The sequence below is a fragment of the Conger conger genome, chromosome 5 (genome assembly GCF_963514075.1).
Source record: "Conger conger chromosome 5, fConCon1.1, whole genome shotgun sequence".
Classification (NCBI taxonomy): Eukaryota; Metazoa; Chordata; class Actinopteri; order Anguilliformes; family Congridae; genus Conger; species Conger conger.
Window position 1 is genome coordinate 8,772,645 of NC_083764.1, and position 12,500 is coordinate 8,785,144.

At 47.3% G+C, this 12,500-nt stretch overlaps 1 protein-coding gene across 1 annotated transcript in view; it reads right to left on the reverse strand.

The window, feature by feature from the left end:
- Positions 1–12,500, reverse strand: part of nbas (NBAS subunit of NRZ tethering complex) — a 194,115-nt gene that overhangs the window by 112,024 nt on the left and 69,591 nt on the right. Inside the window, exons 31-35 of the mRNA XM_061241597.1 lie at positions 10,291–10,529; positions 5,997–6,109; positions 3,987–4,102; positions 2,539–2,736; positions 499–628 (exon numbers count right to left, since the gene is read on the reverse strand). Of these exons, the coding sequence (XP_061097581.1) occupies positions 499–628; positions 2,539–2,736; positions 3,987–4,102; positions 5,997–6,109; positions 10,291–10,529 (796 nt within the window). The remainder of the gene's footprint in view (positions 1–498; positions 629–2,538; positions 2,737–3,986; positions 4,103–5,996; positions 6,110–10,290; positions 10,530–12,500) is intronic.

Here is a 12,500-nt window from a genome sequence, read left to right on the forward strand (position 1 = left end):
AGAATGGTGTGAAAAACAAAAAAGTAACCAATGAGCAACAGTTCTGTGGGTGAAAATGCCCTGTTAATGAGAGAGGTCAGAGGAGAATGGCCAGCTTGTGAAATCTTGAAGTGGATAGGCTGCAGCAGCAGAAGGCTTAATAAGTCTAAAAAAACAACGCTAATAAATACCTAATAAAGTGGTCACTGACATATACATACGAATAAAATAAATATATCTCCGTTTTCCATCAGGACCAAATTCATCTGCTAAATCCTTATCAGCAGTTTCTCTAAAAGACATCTGAGTGCAGTGGAAGACCGCATACTGCGGTTCAGAACTTCTGCTGACATTTCGGGTCCGGATAATTGCAGAAATCGTGATTGATATGAAGATTTTCATCTGGCCGTGCCATCTGTTTGTAAAGTGATTAGGACGCGGAGGTGGGGGGTATATTGCTTTTTGATGCATAGCCCCGCTCCCGCGCCCCGCGTTGAAGTATTAATCAGGGGGGAGAACCTTCCGGAAGGCAGGCGGAGAAGCCGCCCGGCTCTGCAGGGAGAGGCTCTGCGGTCGCGGTTGGGGGAGGGGGGGGTCCGTTCGTTTCGACCGGTCCCCTTTCGGGGGGCGAGAGGACGCTCGGCGGGGGCTAACGATTTTTCGCCGGGCCGACTGAGACGCGGCCCCCGCCCCTCCCGACTGGACGTCCAGCTCACGCCACGAACGAAAAAAACTGCCTCTCTTCCGCACAGCTGGCCGCAGACTCGCCCCGTGCCCCCCGCCGACCGCCCACCCACCGCCCCGAAGGCTGCTGGGGGACTGAGTTTAAAGTGCCGGCTCTCAGAGGGGGGGGGGGGAGGGGGGGAGCCCAAAGGTCAGAGAGCCTGATCCCCATCAGGGGCGATGTAATCGCCTCAAACACAGAGAGCCGCCAAATCCGCTCATCTGAGGCCGGTGGCATTTAGAGCCAGTAAACAAATTACGCTGACATTTGACACCTTGGCTAAGGCGGAGCGCCCAGCGCCTTTACAGAGCCGGCGTAGTCTCCTCTCTGCGTTCCACCTCAACAGCCGCCTGTTCGCTGGATTAACCAGGCCATCTCGACTTTCTTATGAAGATTTCAATCTTTACAGTCTCTCCCGGTGAGAGTGTCTTTTGAAGCAGGTAGACACAGGATATGTGGACTGAATCCATAAGCGCATTATGTGCCAGGACTCTCACTGTGTGAGATGAGTCTTGTATCAGGGACTGTTATCATTACTATTGATTGAGCTTTGGTTTTATACACATTCGCCAAAACTCACACGCAGACACGCAAGCTCTCAGAGATATACACACACAAACACACACACACGCATGTGCACACACAAACATGGGTGCATGCATGCAGCCAGACAGAAAGACCATCTGGCAGACAGACAGACAGACAGACAGACAGGAAGACAGGAAGACAGACCCTGCAGACAGATAGGCAGACAGGCAGACAGATAGGCAGGCAGGCAGGCAGGCAGACAGACAGACCGACAGACCGACAGGCAGGCAGACAGACAGACAGACAGACCATCAGGCAGGCAGATAGACAGACAGGAGGACAGACAGACCGACAGACAAACCATCAGGCAGGCAGGCAGACAGACAGACAGACAGACAGACAGGAAGACAGACCTGCAGACAGATAGGCAGACACGCAGACAGGCACAAACACACACACACACACACACACACACACACACACAGCACATGCACCGGGAGCACAAATTCTCACTGAGGACTTCTTACGGGCTCAATTAAATTAAAACCAAAGCAAAAAAAATACTTCTCTCCTCAAAAATAGTTTCACACCATTAGCTATTACCAGCGAGTTTGGAAAAAAAAAAAAAAAAAGTGTGAAGAAATAATGAAATAAAAAACGAAATGTAAAGTAGCTGGCATTATAAATGCACCACAGTCTGTCTGGCAGTTATTTTAAAATACAGCGGTAAGCAAACACCGTGTAATCACTGACAAGGACCAGCAGATGTGTGTCTGTTCCAGCCGGAATCACCTGAGGATTGACGAGGAGCGGCTCTGACAACGCCGGGTAGCAGGCGGCATCGCCTCCGCTGACAGCAGAGGGGCATTGTGGGAATGCGGCGTTATTAGACAGACTGCTGACAGCGACCGGCCTCCATTTTGATTTCCCTCTAGAAATGGCACTTATTTGCAAACCGCGGGGTCATCTAATGTCCCTCATAACGAGTCTCCCTCATAAGAGTTTCAGCCAAATATTAAATATGATATTGCACATGATTGCCAGCATGGGCTTATATATATACCGTATGTGTGGAGTTTAAACGCTGTTTAAGTTAGAACTGCTGCGTTAGGTTTGGGCTGCCGGGTGGATCGTCCACTCTTTCAGACCCTACCCCAATAGGAATGGGCTCCACCCAAATCCCAAGGGGTTTTGGCTTTGGTTGAGAAAGTTGAACAAAATTTTGTATGTTTTTAATAGGGGCTCAAAACAATAGTATAGCGGCCATTTTGATCGGTTGAAAATGTATAAGGTCGAGGGTGCCATACCTTGCGGCACTCTTGGGATTTTACGGTAGTTACTCTCGGATGCCGGGCGGCGCTCTTGGGACCGAATGGGTCGCGGCACGGTTCCGGTGCGGAGACGGACCCCGCGTTGGGGAATCGGATCTGGGCGGACCGTGGCTGGCGGCCCGTGTACTGGGCCCTGCGAGGTGATGGACAGCTGGCTCCAGAGTCACCCAGAGACTGCGGGGGTCTTAGCGGACTGCAGCGACGGAATTTCACCGCGCACCGGAGAACCCCACCAGATGGTCCGAAGCCCGCAAGTTCACTGCGCAAAAAGTCTGTCTAAACAAGTGTTTCACTCTTTTTGTCTACAGTAAAAAATACAAAATTAAGTTCAGTACAAAATATTACCTTGTTTTATGTTACTGTTAGCTTGGAAAGTGATATTTTGTTAACCCATTTGGCAAATCATGAAATTAGTCAATCCCTCTCACTCCGTTGGCAATATTTTTGACTTGCGAACGGCAGCACAGTAAGTATGATAATATTACATTACATGACATTACATTTTATTATAGGCATTTGGCAGACGCTCTTATCCAGAGCGACATACAACAAAGAGCAAACCCATAACCAGGGACACAAGTGCACTGAAAGACCCTAGAGGGAAGTACAGATTCAAGTGCTAAGAGTACAACAAAGATGAGGACTTGGGCCTTGTAGATTAATCTGAGAATGGAATATATTGAAAACCGTTTTTTCGACAGCAGAACGCGATAGAATGACAAAAAGGATGCAGACAAATCAGGAACTGAAACCACAATGAGTGCTGTAGCATGATTGTGGAGAAAAATGAGAACAAACAAAGTATACACTCTGCTCAAAGTATACACCCTGCTCAAAGTATACACCCTGCTCTAAGTATACACCCAGGTCAAAGTATACACCCTGCTCAAAGTATACACCCTGCTCAAAGTATACACCCTACTCAAAGTATACACCCTACTCAAAGTATACACCCAGGCCAAAGTATACACCCTACTCAAAGTATACACCCAGGCCAAAGTATACACCCTGCTCAAAGTATACACCCTACTCAAAGTATACACCCAGGTCAAAGTATACACCCAGGCCAAAGTATACACCCTGCTCAAAGTATACACCCTGCTCAAAGTATACACCCTGCTCAAAGTATACACCCTACTCAAAGTATACACCCAGGTCAAAGTATACACCCTGCTCAAAGTATACACCCAGGTCAAAGTATACACCCTGCTCAAAGTATACACCCAGGTCAAAGGCCTACAGCCCAATCACTGGCTGCTAGAGATCCTGCTATGCCAGCTGACAGGAATTAAAAGAGAAGGAAACAAGTTTGAACCGCGGAGCAACTTTCATGTTCTGCCGCATAAACTTCCAGACACGAAATGTAAATCAGCCCAATTTATTTGACGTTTAATTAAAAAGGGAGTAATTAGGGGATCGCCCACCGGTGGAGGTACAAGGGGAACATTTGGCGCGGGCGGCACAAATGCCACATCATCAAACGCGGAGGAGAACGCCGGGGGTTTGCGGCCGACCGCAGGAGGAGGGGACAGCTGCTCGGCTGAGCCCGGGGCGGGGGTGACGCGGAGAGACACCCGGCTCCGCTCCCAGTCACACGCGCTCTCTGCGCCCGGATTAATTAGTCCGACAGACAGATGTTGTTTGCTCCGCAGTCTTAAGCCTCCCCATCCGCCCCCCCCGCCCCCCCCCCCCACCCACCGCTCACCGATACAGATCGTCGGGAATATTACTCCCCGGGTTCATCCCGGTCGACGTTCTCGAGGTTTTTTTCGACGTTCCCACAAAGGAGAAACGAGGGGAGCGTCGCAGCACGGAAGGAACGAGAGATGAATAAAGAGGAGAGGATGGGTTTCGCCCCAGAAAATCAGCGTGGATAAAAACGGAAACTCTAACACTCTCAGATGATAAGGTGGGAAAAGTGATGAAAAACGTACAAAAGCGTGTTGCTGGGGTGGTATCCTATTGGTGCATAAAATTGCACCCCTTGCCATTGGATTAATAATAAATGTTTTCCTTTTTTGTTTGTAGAAGATACAGGGTACATATGCAAAATTTGTTTGTTGAAGAACAAAAATGTACCTCCGCTGTACCCTTATTTCCGAGAGTACGAGGGAAACCGCAGAAATGTGGACATATCAGGGGCGTCTGCTAGTCCGTCTCTCTGTAACGCAGGGCCGGAGTCATGGCCCTGGTCATGTGACGGGGGTGTGAGCAGCGCATAGTGGCACCAATTAGGAAACTGGCTTACTTCACACAGAATGAGTCTGATGCTGTCTTTGTGGATGGCCCTCGTCATGTGACGGGGGTGTGAGCAGCGCATAGTGGCACCAATTAGGAAACTGGCTTACTTCACACAGAATGAGTCTGATGCTGTCTTTGTGGATGGCCCTCGTCATGTGACAGGGGTGTGAGCGATGCACGGCGGCCCCCTCTGGGCCAGGGTGGTCTGACCGGAAGATGGCCGACCTTGAGAAGCCCGTGCCCACCATCTTTCTATTTCTGGGGCTGGTTAGGGATTCATTATCACTACGGGAGGAAGGCTAGAGGGCAAGAACCGGGAGAGGAGAACGGCCAAACTGTCAAACTGATTAATATGACAACACCCGAAGTAAAAAGGAGTAGGATTTAGATGTTTATTGTTACGGGTTGCAAAATTTTCAGGGTAAACAATAATGTTCTATTAAAAAACCCTCATCTGAGAAGCAAACAGACCCGTCTGTGGGCTCTGAAAGGATAGTTTATATTCTGGAACAAGCTCCAACGCTGCGTGTAGAACAACATTACACCCAATTATTTTTCAAAAAATTACATTTAATCTTATTTTGGGTTGCGACTATTTCTTATGGCACATGAAGTCTGAGACCGCCACACTCAAGAAAAGAAGTACCAGCACAATATAAAAATGAATATTTATGTTTATAAATATTACAGATGCTATAAAATCCTATGTGCAGCCTCTGGAAACATAACGCTGTGGTACAAACTGCTTTGGAGTTTGTGAAGTGTTTTCTCAGGTTATTTTTTGCTTTAAACCACAAGCCGGCAGCCCTTCAGAAATTTCTGTAAATATCTAAAATATCCTTCATTGCACACAAAACTGTCTGGGCAAATGGAAAACATAAACTAAAACGGAAATATATTTTTTTATTTTAGTACCAGTTTAGAGAGGCACCATTCTAAACACAATTTTTGTGAGCTATATGTAGGCCTGCATAATTTTTCACCACTCTGGCACAGAGATACCATTTCACAACCCTCCAGCAAACCCCGCAGCCGTTCTGACACCTTATAAAAATAAGAACATCACGGCACCTTATCCTTATTTATTAGCGCCACGCGTCTCCGTGAGTAAATTAGACATCACACCTTGGGTTACGGAGAGAGGGGGCTCGGCCTAATTACAGAACAGAGATTGGCTGTTCGTACGGCAGTACCTTGCAAGGGCAGGATCTTCACTCCGAAATCCTCCAATTGGCTGAGAGCGCTGATCAAGTCCAGCTCTTCCTGGATGTCTGGAGGGCAGTCAGAAATCAGCTGCAAACAGGACCTAAAGAGACAAGCATAGCATCACATAACATAACATAGCATAGCATAGCAGCTTAGCGTGACGTAACATAACATTGCAAAACATAACATAACATAGCATAGCATAGCATAGCATGACATATCATATCATAACATGGCATACAGCAATGCAACATAACAGAACAAAACGGCACAACACAACAACTAGGAAAGGCCATTCAGCCCAACGATGCTTGCCGCTTTCCTACCAGTAAAGTGTACCTAGTGCTCAATTTATCTACACCCAGAGTAGAGACTACACACAAACTCCCAGAGTAGGATTTGGGCCTCCACTACATATCCTCCTCCATGAGCACCTGCAGCTATTTTTACTGGGGGGAAAAGCAAAGAGAAAAGCAGCTCTGCATCCATACACTTTAGAGGACTTCACCAATCCGGCTGCAAGCCACGTTTTTCACCTCTAAACTTTTGATCAATCTCTAAACGCCAGTTTTTCCAGAGAGCAAAATGTGTAGAGACAGGTTCACACATTACTGAACTGTAAGCGGATTCGAATTCTCAACATTCCCAGCACCGTAGCGCAGATTAAAAACGGCTTTAGGAATTTGCGTTGCTAAAAAGAAAAAGCATAGTTCTGCGCCTATATCGAACACTCATCCATATTGGGTTAGTCTGCACCGATAAAAGTGTACTTCGCCGCTTCAAACACAATCTGATTCAAACGCGATTCACCCCGTCGTGTCTTTGCAAATGCGCCGACATTTAACATTATGAACAGGGTGACACTGAAGAGGCAGAGGGCATGATGGGAGAATAGAGCGGTAGTGGGGAGAGAAAGAATTACAGTTTTATCAGTAGGAAACATGTTCATTTAATTTCCAAACCAGGTTGGTGATTTGAGACCCTTCTTGACCTCACCGAGATTGGCTACGAATATAACAAAAGCCAAGGCGTACTAAGACGGCGACGGTTTTTTATCTCCTTTCAATTCAAGCAAATTTTATTTGTAAGGCGCTTTCTAAGGAGACACTGTCACAAAGAGAGAGAGAGAAAAAAAGTGCTTACAGACGCCTTAGCATGTTAGGTCGCCCCCAAAACCCCACCCGCTAATTACCCACAAGGCACCATCTCCACAAAAAGAAACCATCACTCTTTCAACTCGAGGGGAAAGCAAATTTTAAAAAATTCAGATGAGAAATTATATTCCGAAGCCAACAAACCGAATAAAGTCTGGCACAGCTGCAAAGTTTTGCACAATGCTATGCTTCATGTTGGATGCAGAACGCAGCCGAGCCGTTCCCCTGGTATTAACAGGCACTCTGCCCATTTCTCTCATAAAAACCTGCAGCCCTGCCTCCCCTACCGTCTGCTGTGTGCTGAATATCAAACACACCAATCTCTAATATGGGACCTTGATAACTTTCGGTTGACACTGATTGAGAAGGCATGTGCAAACAGTTTTTCTTATTAAAATGTTTTGCTGGTGGAACACTGCAGTGTGTCTTCGCTGGGAAGAGAATTGTCTGGGCTAATCGAATGGTTGACTAAATGTGCAGATGTTTGCTAATGTCCCGGACTGAGAGTTGATCATTAGCTGTCCTTTGGGGCGCACTGTAACTGCAGCAGATTTTACGATGAGGAGAGGGAAGGAGAGAGCGGAGGGGGCCAATCACAGTTAGGAGAGAGAAGAGGGAACCAATCACAGTTAGGAGAGAGAAGAGGGAACCAATCACAGTTAGGAGAGAGATGATGGAACCAATCACAGTTAGGAGGGAGAAAAGGGAACCAATCACAGTTAGGTGAGAGAAGAGGGAACCAATCACAGTTAGGAGAGAGAAGAGGAGTCCAATCACATTTAGGAGAGAGAAGATGGGTCCAATCACAGTTAGGAGGCAGAAAAGAGAACCAATCACAGTTAGGAGAGAGAAGAGGGAACCAATCACAGTTAGGAGAGAGATGATGGAACCAATCACAGTTAGGAGGGGGAAAAGGGAACCAATCACAGTTAGGAGAGAGAAGAGGAGTCCAATCACAGTTAGGAGAGAGAAGATGGGTCCAATCACAGTTAGGAGGCAGAAAAGTGAACCAATCACAGTTAGGAGAGAGAAACGTTGACCAATCACAGTTAGGAGAGAGAAGAGGGAACCAATCACAGTTAAGAGAGAGAAGAGGGAACCAATCACAGTTAGGAGATAGAAGATGAAACTAATCACCAGTTAGGGCCACAGAAGGGGGCCAGTTACATTGAGGAGCCAGAAAAGAGGACCAATCCCAGTCAGCTACAGACCGTGATTCTTCCTCCATCAAAAGAAAGACAAGCAGATTTCCCCTGCTCCAGCATATGAAACATTTAATCAGAAAATAAGACAGAATGGACTGGGCTGGAGTGTAATTAATGTTGGCTGTGATCACAGATTCATGTGATCTTAATCTTCCAGCTGTTTCCGTCAGCGAGGGGGGGCAATAAGCATACGCCATTGGCCCGGATAAAAGACGGCATCATCGCAGACAGCCGAGAGACGTGCCGTTTGAAGACCGCTGCTGAAGAGCTTGTTTCTGCGGCCGCGCAAAGCTCCACAAAACCAGCCCAATTCACACCTTCCCCCGAGAAGAGACAGATGTTCTCACGGTCCTGCTGATCCGGAGACCGGAGGACCTCTCGGTCACGGTCCGGACACTCGGAGAGGCCTTCACACTCAAACCGCAGGCCCCGGTCCTCAAAGCGTGGCTAATAATAAGCCAGGAGGAATTAAACCATGCATAACAGGGACCGACGGTGCACTATCGCCCCGGTAAGCCTCGGTGCTCGCCCTCCGGTGCAGCGGATTCGGACCACAGGTCCTGGTGGGCGGTCAGGGTGATTTACACAAACACGGCGGCCAGGGCGGTCCCGGTTTCCGGCGGATCTTGTGAGAGATTAAAGCGAAAGGCTGGCTGACACGAGATTGGAAACTCCAGAGAAGACGAATACGCGGGAGGAGGGCGCGTAATTGGACGTCCTCGGAGTGAATCATCATTTGCCGGGGAGCTATCCGCTCAGGGCCGAACGTCCTCTGAGAAAGAGTGCAGGTACGAGCGCGGCTTGCCCTTTCTCAGACTGATGACTCTGACCGATCGCCGGCTATACCGCTCCATTACCCCCGGCTTTAATGTACTTTACGCATAACGTGCCCTTCGCAAATACAGAAAAACCTTTCCAGGGCGTTAGCAATTACAGGATGTTAGCATCTGAAGACCGAGGGGAATGCGCGCCCCCGCCTCTCGAAACGCACGTCTAATCCTGCACCTGCTGCACCGCCATTTTGTCCCCTCAGACAATCAGACTGATTGGAGAGCGGGGCTAATGGCTTTCCCTGAATCACGGGGATATTGAGGAGGAACCGAACGAGGGGCCTCAGAACGCGGGGATCGATGGCCTTATTAGCGCTTACAGAAGCCGCCTCTGACGCTGACAGAGCACGGCGGTCAGAGAAGCGCCCCTGGAAGACCGCCAAACAACGGAGAGCGCCGTCGAGCTGGGGGGTCTGAGAACGCAGAGCCTGGGTGTGCGTGTTAGCGTTAGCGCTAACAAGACCTGGGGCAAATACGTCACTGTTTTGGATTCAAATACTTTTACTCCACTTTACTGAGCTTGTCTGGTTTATTAGAACCTGTATGAAATGCTCTCAAAAAGTGCAGAGAGTGTGAAAAGTCCGTACTTACTATACTCAAGCAGCACAACGGCTTTCAAACAGAGAGCAAGAGACTCTTGTCTCTTTGGAAAAGTTCAAATGCTTAATTATGAATCTCACCGTGTTTGATTGTAACCATTTTATATAATTTCTTTTATTAACTCGGCACCATTGAAAATGAAGGCTTGTCCTCAACGGAATTCTGAGATTTAAGTAAGGAAGTAAATAAATAAATAAATAAATAGAAACCCTGCCTTCTTGTCCTCATTCAGCACCGAAAGGTATTCGAATCCAAAACAATTACACGGTTGGCCCTGGTGTGGTTAACGCTACATGTTAACGGAGCAGTGAGCAGTGGCACGTCTGAGAAAGCAATTAGCATAAGCTTTAGCGGTAGCATTAGAATTAGCGTTAGCTAAACAATTAGCATAAGCTTTAGCGGTAGCATTAGAATTAGCAGTAGCATTAGGGTTAGCATTAGAATTAGCGGTAGCATTAGCGACCGATGGGGCATGGTCGTGAGCCTGCTTACCGCGCCAGACACATGCAGTTGTCGGTCAGCGAGGTGGAGGAGTCGAAGTACTCTCGGGCAGAGGCCAGCACCAGCTCCACGCTCCTGCTGTAGGACACTTTGGGGTGGGAGGCCCCCCGGGAGCCCCGGAAGGCCAGGCTGACGGGCACGTCCTGGGACAGGGAGCTGCAGTGCATCATCTGGCCCGCCAGCCGGATGTTCTCCTGACGGCTGGAGCACAGCAGGCTCTCGGTGAAGATCTGAGGGGAACGAGAGAGAGAGGAGCATTCTGGGAATTCTGCCACTCGCCCGTACCGCACACAGCAGGAGGGATTTAGGAGACATTGTTATTCAGAGCCACGAACAAAACTGTGTCTTATAATTGAAAAAGGTGTGTATGCAAGCTGACACTCTGCTGCTCATATACGGAAATACACCTACACGCACACATCCACGCACACAAGCATGCACACACACAGACAGACACACACATACAGCATACACACAGACATACGTACACACACCCACACAGAAGCGTGCACACAAACTGCATATACACACACAGACACACATTATATTTATATTAAAAATAATATATGATGTTTATATGAAGGCACATAATCTTACATGTACAGTTTCATATGTATTATAGTCAGTTATTGGACATATTTATCCTTTACTTGACCCAGAAAACCCCAGGGAGAGCGAGATGTCTTTTTCAAAGGGGAGCTGACATACGCACGCAGTTATAACAAAAAAAAACACACACAACGACAAGACACATAACCGAATGATAAGACATGTTGCAGCAATATACAGTACATATTAAAATCATCTATCACTGCATTTCCTAACCATGAGTCCATAAGTAACCACGACCGACCAATTTCTGTGTATATAATCTTAAAATATAAACAAATATTTTACATCAGAGTGCTACGGTTTCCCCCAGGTAGAGCATTCTCTGTACGTTATTTTTATTCGTTTAATGCCAACATTCCGATATTACTCTCCCCAAACCTGACCTGTCCAACCTCCCAGACCTCCCAGTGCAAGAAAAAGATCCCACTAAAAGAAAACAAATCTCCGAATGTATTGTTCTGACTGCATGCGGCAAGATTATGAAACCTAGACAAAGCCGCCACTATCTCAGTAAATGAACATGACTTGGAAATTGTAAAGACGGCAACTGCAATGTTATCGGGATGCAGAATAAGCAGAGCAAAATCTGGAAAGGGTGATGATTTTAACCACTTCCACCAAAATGAACTGAAATAAATGTAACTATATACATAACTATGTCCCAATATTCTACGAAGCACAAAGGCTAGAAATTGCATATGCGAACATAGCAAGCAAGCGCAGCTAGCTAATATAATTAGCGATGTGCACCCAACATCAGACAGTCGACCTGTTAGAGTTAGGTCTACTAATCACACTGAGGGATCCAGAGAATCAGCTCATCCTCTGACCCAGAGAGACTCTTAAGACTCTTCCCTTATGTTTATATACATAAACATAAATGTTTAGGGGCTAAACAAATGTGTTAGGTAAGCTGATAAACCGACGTAGAAAAAGATAAAATGGGGTAAAAATAACAAACCCCCCCCCCCCCCCCCCCCAAAAAAACCACTTGACACGAGGCAAACAGCTACCACAGATTCTGTAAAGAAAGCTGACAGTCACCTCTGTTCCCATCATCCCTTCCTGTCCTAAATACAGGAGGTTCCAGTTAGTGATGGGAGTTTCTATTGCAGCTTTATGACAGTCGATGAACACTCATGAATGAGGTCTGCCTAAATACAGGACCCACATTACCATAGTAATGTCCTTAGTCACACCCCCTTCATGACTATTCATAAGATGTGGCTAAAACTGGAACGTTAACTCTTTAATGATTGGATGACAGAACCTTTAACGACATAAGGCTGACGTAGGGTGAATTCAGGTCTTCTTTGTAAATTGAGTCTCTGATTCTGGCCACACCTCCAGTCTTATGGGCGGACTCAGGAACTGAAGTGTCCCAAATGACCTGAATTCACCCTACCTGGAGGGTTTACAAACGTGCGGTGTCCCTTTTCCACAAGCGCACTGAGCGTCATGCTAGCACGCAGGAGGAGGAGTCGCTAAAACCAAGCTGTCGGTAGCCGGGCTGCTTCAAACCTCACAGTGTCCGTTTAACAATACTAACTTTGGAGAAGGTGGGAAACAAGGCGGGCATTTTGGCTCAA